Below are 14985 nucleotides of genomic sequence, written 5' to 3' on the forward strand. Positions count from 1 at the left end.
CACTCTGCACTTTGATTCTGGTGATGAAACTTCAGTTTTATGGTTTTAATTTCCACAATTTATGTCCAATTTATTTGAACTAAATTAATTACAAACGCATGTGTGCGTTTTATAGACGTCAAGTCTACAGTGCCCAAGGCCAAGGTTAACACAACACGATTTTATAAGTTTGTTCATTTTTGTTGTTTACGGCAGCTGTGCAAATCTTAACGAGGAGGTTCTAGGGAAAAGGTGAAAGAACACATTTACATCATATGTCCAAACCAATTTGCTTGATTTTTATGACATGGCTAATTACGGTGATAAAATAAACAAAACTTAAGATGTTCTAAAACACACTTAGTCATGAAAGAATTTTATATTTTTATTAGCCAAACCCACTTAAAATTATTTACGTTTGACCTATAAAATTTTATCATTGGGACAGGTAAACACAAAAGAACAATGCGGTGACACAGATTTAGTATCGAACATCAAATTTATTTTGTATGGAGAGGTTGTATGTATCTAAAGATGCCACGGAGGTGTATGCGGTTCAACACCGGTATGCCACTTTGGCGGGATCGTTGGGCTGAGTAGTGTAGAGGAAAATTTGGGATTATAATAAGAAAAAAAAAACACAGTGCTGATTTGGTCGCAATTCAGTTTTTTTTGTTGCTTTATTTAAAAACATATTCTTCAGATACATTCTGTCATAATTTCTTCACCTCGTTTCCTTCTATATAATAATAATAATATAATAATTCATAAATTATAATATTTGTGTATGATTTAACGCTGTCCATAAATTGTTTTGTTTAATAAATTTCTAAATATCATTTTTAAAGATAGTTTATTTTAAAATACTATTTATATTCAAATATTTGTTTCATTTTGTTTTTATTCTGAATATTTAGTAATCTTTTTGCTTACCTCTTGTCACGGAATATAATATATATATTTTATTATTCAATAGTAACATTAAAATCTGTTGTTTTTATTTACATATTTAACAAACCAATCTATAATTTTTTGACTTCCATAATAGAGCCTGTATACGTGCGTGGATTTACTTTCAGTAATAGTGTGTAAATTAAAAAACTATCATGACAATAACTGTTTATACACAAAAATGCTTTTGTTGTTTTTGCTTGCATGTTTTGTGTGCTGTGCGGTGTAGTTTATGACAAAGTTCAGAACATCCATGCATACAGTATTGCAACTTGCACGACGATAAGTGTTTACATTTGCGTTTTATTGTTACGGTCGCGACAATACATACTGCTATCAGTAAATCCACACATGTGTAAAAAATAGGCTATAAATATGTGAATACTGTGCTATGTCCATTTTATACAATGATATTTTTTTGCAAATAATTGACGTGCTGAGGATTCAATCAGTATAAGAGACGTAAAAAAAAAATTCACAATCACTACATACATGGAACAGAATTCAAACATAGGTATATGACGTAACTGTATGAAGAGTTAAATCATTTTAGAGCCAACATTGTAATTACATTCTGTGGATATCGTTATTATTTTTTTACGTCATGCTTCAAACACTAAAAACATTTAATGAACATAAAGGAATATCAATTTTTTTTTGGAATCTTAATAAAGAATCGTTTGAGAATGAGACCTCTTTTATAGAATGTTGAAAATAATGACGTGTAATTCATAATTCATATATTCAACATGGTCACTGACGGTGTAATTAATCCTCAGCGTTATGGTTTAACTATAGCAATAAAATTGCCGAAGTCATGTTTCTAGTATTTTTCACATTGCCTAAAACATGAAATACCAAATAAATGAAGAAATAGTTTTCGTATTAACAGGTGCAAGTCATTTGACATTTGAATGTTACCAAGTAACTGTCATTATATTTCATATTCTTTGTTTTGAAACCAAAACGGGTAACTTAACTTTCCAATCCTGGCAATGCTCTCCTGAATAATACTTTCATTAATGTCAGCATCATTGGCTGCCTTCTATGTTCAATTTGTTAAAGTTTATTGTGAATATTAATACAAAAAATCATTGAATGATAAGTGAACAACGAAACACGGCAAAAGTGTTTTTGTTTTTACACAGAATGAGTTATGGGCATAATACGCAATAATTCATTAGTATCAAAATATAGTTTTAAAAAATAGAGGGTATGTAAAATATAAAGTGAATATGGGGGTAGTTTACAATTATTATTGATGATAGATTTACACGAGGTGTCGTATTTTCAAATACTGATAAGTCCATATAAGAAACTATTGGCTTCAAAGTCGGTTGACTCTACATTCTGTCATTTTGAGATAATCGCAAAAAAGTCGAGCACATTTAGGGTTGCAAAGAGAATATTTTCTTTTTCCATGCATTAGTTAATAATAATTAGAAAAATGTTTAAAGTTGATCGAGAAATATAAAAAATGACGGCGCTCTGAATATAACTGACTGCAATTCATCTCTGGGTTAACAAATGACACTGGATTTATTATATAATTTATGAATACACATATGATGGTGAAGTGATTAGAAAACACAGAATCAAGAAAGATATATTTTAAAGAAAATGGATTAAACCGACTTTGAAAGTAATAGATAGTCTCATATAATAATAATGTAACAAAAATATGTAAGTACATCAATCGACTACTTCATCTGCAAATCAGCCAACTGCACTCTATGCTCATACAAAATTTCAAACTGCTAAACCTATAAATAAATGCATTATCATTCTTTACACAAAACACCCAACTGCAGGAGCCAAATTTCCAATATCGTAAATGGAACAATTCCGCTCTTTGTATAATTTTTCTTTATATATTAAAAGGGAAGCTAAAATAGTGCATTAATTCATAGTGCAGCTTATTTCTAAAAAAAAAAAAAAATTCCAACCGTATTTCTGGAATAAAATTGTTAAACTCTGCTCGATAGTTAAATTACTAGGTTTTTTCTCCTTCCTGAACAATTTAATTTGCCCAAATGGAGCTAGCTAACCGATTTCTAGATTAAGCAGTCGATGGTCTTTATGTAATTTCTATTGTAATAATCTATCACTTCAAAATGAATTAAAAAAACGTTTTAAAACTTTACGACTTAAAACCAACGTATTTGAAATGATACAAATAAATGTCAATATTATGTATAATTATATTTTGCTAATATTTATTGCGGTGAAGGGTTTATTAATTAATTAAAATAGGCATATTATTTTATTCAATACAATAAAAATACAGAAATCAACATTAAATCCACCTAATTACGTTACGTAAAAAATAATGGATTTCGGACTTTTCCGTTTTTGAAAATAGACGCCTGAATATTTCCAGATTCCATTAACAATTGAGTATATTTTGATTTGATAAATGCAAAAACATAGTTGTAATAAAAAATTAAGTTTTCAATAATAGTGTCTTGCAAATCCCTTTTAGCAAAAATTGTTTCAATACGTCATTATTACAGCAATAGATTTTAATGTTAATATAATATTTGTTACTCATATCTAAATATTTTGAATTTTTTATCGATTTGGTGTCATTTAAGTGGACTGTATTTTTTTTACTAAACTGTGTGCAATAGCTAGACGGCTAAAATAGCTAAAAGTTAAATTATTTAGCATTCTTTTTTAATTTTAAATAATCTATTCAAATACCTATAAGATATCAAATACAAAAATCACTCGTAAATTTTTATTTCTATAAGAAATATTCATATCAATTTTGATAATATTATTACATCTATGTCTCAGTAATCGTAATATTCCGAAATAACTCTTTTGTGTCAAGGGAAAAAAGGTGACGATTCACAAAAACATGGAATGGACCAGAACAATTGAGTCGAGGATATCAAGAAAATACATATCATCGTCGTCAGTTTACGTCTAACGGCGAAGTGAACTGCTATTATATAGTTATACTACGGGTATCTCTTGACAGAAAATGAAGTATACAATTTAATACAGGGGTAGTCAACCTTTTCATACCTACCGCCCACTTTTGTATATCTGTTAGTACTAACCACCCACCAGTTCCACAGTAATTGGTGATTTATAAAGTAGAGAATACTTTATGTCTAGTTTTTTACTTTGTGTCTTAGTCTTAAGTTTGGCAGAATAAATCTTTATAAAACAACTTACTGTAGTTAAATATATCTTTTTATTTATACTTTGCATACATAGAAGCACAAAGTCCGATGAAATTACATTTAATTGATTAAATTATTAATAAGATCCCCGAGGCTGATGCTGCGAAACTAAATACTGGATATTTTATGAAAACATAATAAAATTGTTTTTAAAACCCCTACCGCCCACCATGAAAGCTGGAACACCCACTAGCGGGCGGTAGGGACCAGGTTGACTATCCCTGATTTAATACAATACACGTATTAAAAAGAAATATAATTAATTTTTAAATTTAAAGATACATAAACTTACAAAAGAAGCCTTTATAAATGTGCATTCATTGTAGGATTTTAACTTATTATTACATATTATTAAATGGTTATTTTTAGTTAGTTAAGATCTTTCGAAGGAGTCAAAAGAGATTTTTAAATAAGTAATTAATTTTATATTTAATTATAAAAAATATTGCACATTTTAAATATGTATAACTTGAAATCTTTTTTATTTATCTATGGCAAATCGAACTTTAGTATTGTGGACCATACAATAATAATTGTAAATTTATCCCTGAATTTGAATTAAAAATATTTTTCTTATTAAGTAATAATTTTACACGCTTATTTTAAAATTTAATCAATAAGTTGTCTTAAATTGCATGCTTAATTTTATATCGGTAGATACCCCTAATAGCACTACACTTCCCGTTAAATTATATAGAAAGATGTTTGACTAATGCCGTGTTCTCGTGTGTAGATTTTTTTTGCTCAACTTTGTGTTAAATGTTGAAAATAAAATTAAAAGGAATGTTCCCACATATCAAATTAAGTTGAATCGATAATTGTAACCAAGATAGCGGTCAAGTAAATTTATTAGTTTGTTAACGTTCGTTTCTACTGACCACTTACTGACAAGTTGATCAACTTGGTTGAAATATAGTTCCCATTTATCAATTGACTTTCAACTGTCGTTCAACATACAGTTGAACAATAAAAAATTGCCGCATGAGAACGTGGCATTACATACTACATAACTATACTTATTTGGTTTTTTAGAATCGTCTCCCTTTGCGTTGACACCACAAAAATAACATAAAAATGTCAGACTAGATCCCACTGTAAGAAGTAATTAGAAGATGTTATTCTGTAAATAGATACTAAAAGATGATTAGTTATTTAAGATGAATATAAATTATATATGCCTACTTAAAAAGTAGAAAACTAAATGGTTAATAGTAATTGTGAAAATATTGATTTCATAACATATAATATAATATGTACATGAATAGGTAGTAGAAGAGACTACTTGATAAAATGTCAAATTTAATTTCAGGTGTTGCAATTTGGTTTCTTCTAAAACGTCCTGTATGTACAGTTTCTATAAAACTGTACTAAATGTCAATCTTACACGGTAGTGAGTAAATAACTATTGTTTATGGAAAATTGTAGATTACTGTTTTCTTTAGGGAAACACCAGACTTGTGATTGATTATTTTAGTGATTTTACAAAATTTGTAAGTAACAGCTTTATCATCGTTGACTATTTACATGCTGTCGTGAGACATTTCATCTATAAATATCACAGTCTGGCGTGTCCCTGAGAGTATTCTGAAGCTTCGGTTTGGTGAGGTTGTTATAAGATGCACAGAACACGGTCAAAGTAGCAGTGATGATAGCCAACCTTGGATGGAAGACGGCACCGCAAGGAGAAGTAAATAGTGTCGAATAAAACCAAAAATTCAGCTCATCCCTAGTTTACATTATTTCACGTTGAGAGAAATATATTTGGACCAATTTTAAGTTATAATTTCGCCCGTGTGTTTATAAAATGCATTTTATGATCTGTGCACGCGTAACTCATTCGTATGTTGTATGGTATTTACGTGACCGTAGTATGTATAAGTGAAAATGACTCCATATTATGAATTATTATTATTGGGCAAAAAAAAATTGAAGAATGCAAGAATTTTTGTTTATCTGACTCTTGTTTTGATTTATTCACATCCACAAGAGTTTTTAATTGATTGGGACATATATTTTTAAAGAAATTCACGCATTCAAAGATATCTCATGTTAAAAATCACAGTTTTTCACCTTAAAAAAATCATATTGAAGACATACACGATATTTTCATACTTACTTGATTATTTTAAACTCATATTATGTTTAGATTTTAATGAATAATATTATTTTTCAGGTCACTTCATTAATACATTTATTAGCCTTCAAAACTTGTCTATTGTTTTGGTTTTCATTGGAACAGATATTCAAATTGTAAAACAAAAGAAAAAGTATCAATTCCGTACCATCTGTCAAAATGTATCAAAACATTTTTTTTCGACATCCGTATCTACACATTGAATACGGCTGAGTTTTGCACGTATGTAGATCACATTAGTTGAACACGTGGGCGAAATTAGAACTTTACTGTTCTGATGCATTATTTATTTATATCAGAATCTGTAAAAAATATTTTAGTGTGCAGCATTTTGTAATAATAATACTTTAATTAGGTATTATAAACTAAACTACAAATTTTTACACTAACAGAATTAATATTCACTTTATCGTTAGAAATTTATTGGTATTTTGTATTTATACTTATTGATAATAAATATTCTTATAATATCTTTAATACTGATAATTTTTCGAAAAATTCAACAGTTATTATGTACTTACCTAAATTAATAGCGTTTCATATTTTTTCCCTATCCTACGTCTAAAATAGAGTTTTTTGTTTAAATATAATTGCGTTCAATATTCTTCGATATACCCTAAAAGTGACGGGTACCTATCTATAAAAAACTATCTCTTTCCATAATTTTAACCTTGGCAATCTTAACAATATTTTTTATTCAATTACAGCTTTTCTTGTGTGTAAAATATCTTTTCAAAATCACAAAATCATTCCAAATACGATCAAAATAATAATTTAACAAAAGACAAGGAGTTATTAATTCATTAAAGACTTCAATTTACTAATTATAATATCGGTAGATAAAGGTATGTAAATGTATTTATTACGTATTCCCACCTGTAATACTTACTTGCACGGAAGTTTAATGATATTTTATTTTACGGGGCGAACCAGAATTTGAAATTCCACCGTCAGTAGGTAACATTTCGAGTCACTTGGAAACAAATGTAGGGTTTGTTTTTGAACCGATCTTGGATCGGATCATTCAAATGTTTGTTTAGCGTTGGGGTTGCGGTATTAGAGTTAAAACCGATGCGAATATAGATAGGTGAAAATGCGCATTGTGTACATGACAAACATCTGATTCGACCACTGGTCGAACTGGTCGTCACGCAGATAGTTACAACTTGAAATAGCAAGTAAACAAGAAGATTATAGTGGAACAAATTAACCCTGAACGTGCGCAGATGCAATATTTTCTATTGCACACTAATTATGTAGGTATGACAAATGTGATTATTTTTACAGTTGCTATCGTAGACTGTATTTACATCAAGAATATTGCACCATTTTATGTCATTTAGCGTCCTCTGACTATGTTAAGTTTTCAGTCAAAACTATCAAACGTTATTATAGCGCCTGTACATGTGCATGGATTTACTTGCACTAATAGTGTGTATTTTAAATTATCCCGATAATAACTGTTGACACGTAAAAGTACTGACTGTCTCTCCAAACTCAATATTAAAGCGTAAGCGAGACGCAATGTTGTCATCGTATGGTGCTATTTGACAGATTCAGACAGGTTCGGACAAAATTCGTAGATAATCGGTAGACGTCAAAATATTCTATATGGTGTAGTTTGTATTTCTTCCGGCAGGTTTGCCGCTATTGTTCTACTGCCCATGCGCACCGCCATGCAAGTACTAATTATTGCTTGAAAATTCAGAAGCTTCTGAACTTTTTTGATATATGCATGCAATATTGCAACTTGCACGATAATACGTGTTTACATGTGCATTTTGTTGTTATGGCTGCGATAATACGTACTGTCAGCAATAAATCCATACATGTGTCAATGGGATATATCGCTAATGTGGAATGTCTACAATAAGTAGAGTAAAATTTTTATTCAAACTCATTCAATTTAAATGTCTGTTGTAACAGAGACATAATAATTCTTTAATTCGAAATATAAATATATCAACCACAAAATGTATTAAAAACTGTATAATAGATTCACTGTATTACTCTTGTCGACTCGCTATATTTATTCGTAACATATGTCTATTCTTTTATGGATTCCATTCATCTATGTGACACCCAGTCTGCAGCACCGTCCTAACGTCCACGACACTAGTTAGAACCAACTCGGTATTAGATTCCCTGTTTTTGTAATATTCTCTATTATACTAACTGTCAAAAAGTTCTTTCATTTTATGGACATAATATATGAATATTTGGCATACTTACAATATCATATAATATAATATACTATTGTATAAGTAAAATTAAACAAAATTATGCAAAAAATGGAGACGAGTAGAATTCGATTTTGTTTTATATTCCTGGTCGGATAAAAATTAATCACGGAAATTATTCACGGATTGTGATAGATATAAATATATTGTGCTGTAAATCTAATATCTCAAATTTGTGGTCATTGATTAAATTTATGATTAGTGCAACATTGGTAATTTCAAGATGGATACATCTAATACAGCTGTACAATGTTTTATGGACACCTTTGTTCGGTCAATCTAAACCAGTGATCGCCAAACGGTCGCTCGCGAGCTACCAGTAGCTCACGTAGGATATTTTATCATATTTATAAATTTGCCTCCAAATTTTATTATTGGACTAAGAAATGAAATATTTCTCGAACTGACTCACAGATGTACATATTGATAATTGCATTCGAATGTGAGTGACAAGGTACTCACCGAGAATTGAAAAATGTGGAGGAAAGTGAATGTCATTCTTTTCAGTAATTATTTTTACTTTTACTCACACATATTTCAAGATACTTTTCAATTATTATTTTGTTTATAAATAAGTAATTAAAGTAGGTACGCATTTTATGTTTTATTGGAAGTCCGATGTTCTAATTTATTTTAAATATTATAATAATATTATGTATGGTACGATAAAAGACGATGATACAAAATTATAAAGAAGGAATATGTATAAGTAGCTCACCAGACAATTTCAATTTCTGAAAGTAGGTAGCTCACATCCTTATTGAGTTTGGAGACCACTGATCTAAACTATTGAAATTATGAACTGTATTAAATTTGACGGTTAGTTTTTGTAAAATTCATTATTGCTGTTTCCTTTTTCAGTTTACAAGGAAAAATTAAAGGTTCAAACTCTTCTTATGGAAAATATCAGCTTTGCATTTATCATAAATTTATTTACCCTTCAGCATCTCGTAATTAAAATTCAGTAAATAAGACACTGGTATATACTATATACCTGCTATTATTTTTTTGTCGTGTGCAAGATAGTAAATAATAATTATCATCACCTCATTTCTATCGTGGCGTAAGGGAAAATGACTTATTGTTGTTCCATTATTGAGTATTATTCAGTATTATACGATACAACTGAGGTAAAAATATGATTAACCTTGTCATAATGTCACGTATGAAAAATAGGAAGACGCAATCTACCGGTAGGTATGTTTTAAGACCAGAAGCGCTGTATAATCTTTGAAAATGAAAAAAATTGGGGTATGTTAGGGATCTAAGCCATAATAATCCGTAAACTTGGTAAGAAATCTTTCTTTATTATCATTATGATGCCTGAGATTTTGTCATTATGTGAATCAACATTTTTTATGATCAAATAAAATATCAATGTTTTAAACGTTTTCCTTCCAAAATTGAGAAACCAAGCCATATTTCGTATAATAAGATATTCATGGCTATAAAGCGCTTAGTAAAGTTATTATTGTTTATGTCAATACATATTATTTAGTACAATATATTCGGTAAAACTTTATATTGGAGTTTGTAATTGATTCATAAATTAACAATTCGGATTTGTGTAATTTTATTGTTTATATTTCGTGGAGGTAAATTTTGTGGTTGTGTTGTCTGCAGTTGAGTTCCGAAAGCCCATCGCTTCATTTCGAATATTGGGCAGTCTTTAATGACATGCCACACTGATTGAGATGTGTTGCCGTCATATGGACAACAGTTATCGTCCATCAATTTGAATCTATATTAAGTATTATATGTTTTCAGTGCTCTGTGGCTTGTTAAAATAAGGTTATAAATATATTTTATGTGATCAATATTTTATGTGATCAAGTGATTTATGTGTCATTATAATGACAAATTTTATTGATTGTTCACCTTAAGGTTCTTGACATACTCCACATTCTTCATTTTCAAATTTTATACGGCACTTCTGTCTTTGGGATATAACTTGATACCTACAATTTACCAGTACTTGTCTTAATTAATGAATTTTATTTGCCGTTGCCAATAAGCTATTCCCTTTATTATTAGACATAGTATAGTTGTTCCGGCAAAATTATCAACATCATCTGCATCAACAATGGCTTCATCCGTAAACGGTGTGAAGGAAGGTGGCCGTGAGGAGCCGAAGCGTGGTGGTTTCTCGATCTGAGCATCAAAGTCTCTTGTGGCCTCCGGTACTGTTGGATTTGCAGGAGAGGGCGGGCGGGGACCGGGGCGTCTCTTGGTTCTCCAGACTGGACGCCCGCAGGATGAGGCCTCTGGATCTGCGGGTCAGCCAGTCGGGACGGGTGATGGAAGATGAGGAGCTGCATCCTGAGAAGGAGCCGGTCTTCTGGAGACGGTGCGGTGAGTTTTCGTGGCGCGTTTCGTCGAATGACGGCTCCTGGTGATGTTGGGGCGTCATTTGGACGTCTGACTCCTGCAAAGGAATACACATATCTTTATATCCTATCACCATCATATATGATAGTAGTCTAATCGCTGATTTCAAACTCTATCATCGAGTTGGGATCCAAAATTTGGTTGATTATTTTATTGGAACAGCAACATTATTAAAATTTATGATATAACACGGGATTGGGTTAGGACAGTTAGTAGAGTGACTAACTCTCTCCCTCTCTTGTTTACCTACTACTTTTTTTATTTTCTACATAAGAAGCACTACAAAATGTACTAAATCATTTTGAAAACTCCTCTAACCATGCCACGTTGAATGTAACAGCTTTCCGGTATTCAGAAATATCTGAAACTTAATTGTGATGACTGCCCACATACTGTATTTGTGTATTTAGATACGACAAAGTGACAGAGCACTTCGCTACTGTTTAAACAAAACATCTCTGACCATACTGGTTGAATAAAGAATAATAAAAGAACGAAGAACTATATAATCTACAAGCTGCCCTTTACTACAACATATTATATGTAGGTATGAGTCAGGGTTTTAAACTTTAACGATAATAAAACCAAATTTACGAAACATATTACTGCCTGAAGATGACATAGGTGGCGGTCTGTTTAATATTTACAGTAACAACCTTTCATGAGCTTTCAAAACTAATTAATGGTGTTATCTATGTGTAAGTACTGTATTAAATTATAAAATTTCTATAAGTGTTATGACGTGTATCTATGATTTTTTTATTTGTTTGCAAAATCAAAACTGTTATCTTAATTCACCTGAGGTGATGGCTCAAAAAGGTTAATTATGAATCTCCTGCATACAATTATGTTTTAAGTGACAATGAAAGTTGGCTAACCTCTTCGAGGCTCCTCAGGATGTGTGACTCCCCGCTTCTTCTGGAGTGCGCCCCCCTTGCCTTCCGCGCCTCCTTCCTTTCCCGCCTCTCCAGTTCCTCTGCCAGCATCACCACCTCCCAGTCTCCCGCCCCGCCGCACGAGCTGCTCCCTGACGACTGGAAGTTCTCGAACATGGGAGTTCGCGGCAGGTAGTCTGATTCGCCGCTGCTGCTAGTTGAAGAGCTACAGAAGATTTAGTTTATTATCGTCATTACCTACACCAAATGAAAGCTATCGATCTGTCTGAGATACATGGGATATATTGCGAATAACTACGCTAGCTGAGGTGTTCGAATTCCACCAATTTTGTAATTTAACCCAAGCTAATGCTGTGCTAGAAATGGACCGGAGTAGACTGGAGCGCAGCCACGTACGTTCTAACGTTCCAGTTCGTCAATTATTATGACAATAATTACACTCATTTACTTCACATATTTTTTCTTCAAGCTTAATCCAAGGCATGCTTAAAATGTATAATCCGTGGGGTTACTACCAAAAGTTGGTAAGTCTTGAAATTATGTTTGCGTTATGCGTTATTCTATACACAAGGCTATTGACGGTAGTTTATAATATTTATGTATTGAGGTGGTTAATTGTTACAATAAGTCAACCGTCTAAATTGTCAAAAAGTGTTCTAATAGCCCCTCTCCTTCTTAACCTTTTGAGCAAGATAGACAGTTTTGACAGTTTAGCCGGCTAGCTTATTGTAACAACAACATTATAATACCTCAATACATAAATATGATAATATTTATCACTTAAGTCGTCGATAGCTGCCTTGTGTATAGAATATATCCACTGGTACCTAATGCAAATATTACCTGATGAACATAGCTTCATAACCTTGTTGTTCCAGTCGGCAGTCTCAAAAAATGTTTTAATGATTGATTATCAACCTAAAAAAATGAATCAATAAAAATAGTAAAACTAATTTACTACCTGTTTCCGTCGCTAGAGGCGTATTCGCTTCCCATGTCCAAGACCACATTCTCTTGTTTAACAGATCTACTAGGAAGGGCAGCTTGCTTTCCGGAGTGTACTCCTCGATGGTATCCGAAGAAAGATCCTAAACTGAATTTCCGATGCTCATGTTCTGATGCAGGACCACCTGAAACACATTTTGTAATAACCAATTTCATGAAATTAATTTAAATGAAGGTCTCTGTTTGTTACCTCTGTTGATTTTCCTCCAGCCATTTGTTTTTACATTTTTTTTACCATGTCCGATCCTAATAAGATCATATGGGCCTCCACTGGGTGGAGGTTTACATTAACAGATTTTTTTTTATGAGAAATGGATGTAACCACTTGCCCAACCTATTAGGTCCATACTCTGACTCCAAACACACATTAAAAAATAATATGTGTGGACCCACAACATTATAAGCCGACGCGTTAGCCTCTTGCCCATCTCACATAGTTCACTTAAACTCAAGCGCGCACACAGAAGAATGATATAGTGGGGGTCCATTTTGAAAAAAAATCTGTCATAATTTTTAATGATTCTGGTGGGGTTAAGAAAATCTAGGTGCTGCCTGCTTCTCACAGCTTCTCTTCACTTCGACCGCCGAATACCACAATTTTCAAGTACATCACTTATTTTCAAGGTATATTCCCCATACCCAGACACTACGTATTTTGAGTCTAGGGTATAACTAACGGTGTTCACCTGCGAGTTATTGCGAGCTGTCGCATCCACTAGTGGTTATAGAATGTGCGTGGCTTAACGGTCATAATAATTATTAGGATCATGTCTGTTTATGTCGTCGACGCTGTCTTTTCTTTTAGACATGCCGCATAGAGATATTAAAGCAAACATTGGATGCCACAGATCACCATCCTCAGTAATTATCTCATTCCCTCATTGAAGAAAATGCTGGCTAGTAACCGATCCCTGTGAAATAGACTATATGACAATAAACATACCTCTACCTTTTGTCGTTCCGGTATGGTGTATCCCCGTATCCACAGAGAGTGTCTTTTTGATTTTGGCTCTCGTAGAATCGAGGTGGGATCCGAACAGATGAAAATGAGCAGATTTCTTCGATCTCCGACTGCTGCTTCCGGTGACTCCGTGGATATCTGGACTGAGTAGTGCCCGTTCTTCACAGCCCAACAATTGAGGAGATATTGATCTGCAACAAACCGAATAAAAAATTACTACCAATATAAATAATATAGGACTCAAGGATATTGAATATAAAACCTATTTTGTGGACATAAATGGGAATATAATATAATATGAAAGAGATGCTAATACGCCATTTTACATTACAGGTTCATTTGTAGTATGTTTCATACCTCTTCTAAATTAACACAAATGTTTGATTTCTTTCCGAGGATGCAGCATAAAATGTAATTGCAGTAAAACAAATATTATGTTACTATTAACTGCTACTAGTCACTCGATATTTGACAGCTCACGGGAAACTATAAATTAAGACAGCAGCCATGATGTAATCATATTTCAAAACAGACGGATCTTTCATACCTATCAATTCTCAATATTATGTAAAATTGACATACTTTGTTTCACTCTACAAGTTAACACAGCCAAGAAAGGGACTGTTAAAAGATAGCACTTTATGACAGTTCAGAGGGTTAACTTATTTACATAATTAACCGCCTGGATAGATAAATTAGTGATAAATGTGGTAGATTTATCACAATTAGCTCTTTTTGGATGTTAAGTGATATGTTACAATAGGGGTGCTGACTATAGACTTCCCGTGGTAATTAACCAGGCAGCATGGATTTAGAGCAGGCCGTTCAACGGAAACAAACCTGATGTATTTACTGATTATGTGTCGTCAGTACTAGATAGAGGCAGCCAGGTTGACTGTTTTTACAATGATTTCTTGAAGGCATTTGACAGAGTCGATCACGATATTCTAATGGAAAAACTCCAACTAATTGGATTGTCTGATCGATTTCTCAGGTTATTCTGGAGTTATTTTAAGAATTGTCAACAATACGTATCGTACGGCCTTTATCAGTCACAGACATTTGAAACATTTTCTGGTGTGCCTCAGGGCTCAAACTTGGGGCCATTGCTGTTCACGATTTTTATAAATGACATAGCATTGGTAATTAACAATGCTATGTTTTTGTTGTTTGTTGATGACTTGAAACTCTTCATGGAAGTTGTCACCTTGGACGATTGTCGTTAACTCCAGCTTGA

At 32.3% G+C, this 14985-nt stretch overlaps 1 protein-coding gene across 1 annotated transcript in view; it reads right to left on the bottom strand.

The window, feature by feature from the left end:
* Positions 1-638: 638 nt before the first annotated feature.
* LOC147069578 (uncharacterized) overlaps positions 639-14985 on the bottom strand; it is a 126929-nt gene continuing 112582 nt past the window's right edge. Inside the window, 4 exon segments of the mRNA XM_085950845.1 lie at positions 639-10923; positions 11765-11987; positions 12744-12912; positions 13737-13939. Coding sequence (XP_085806971.1) covers positions 10657-10923; positions 11765-11987; positions 12744-12912; positions 13737-13939 — 862 coding nt within the window. The 3' untranslated portion in view covers positions 639-10656.

This window comes from Rhyacophila brunnea, unplaced genomic scaffold (assembly GCF_057557595.1).
Source record: "Rhyacophila brunnea isolate RB1 unplaced genomic scaffold, BYU_Rbru_1.0 scaffold_23, whole genome shotgun sequence".
Lineage (NCBI taxonomy): Eukaryota > Metazoa > Arthropoda > Insecta > Trichoptera > Rhyacophilidae > Rhyacophila > Rhyacophila brunnea.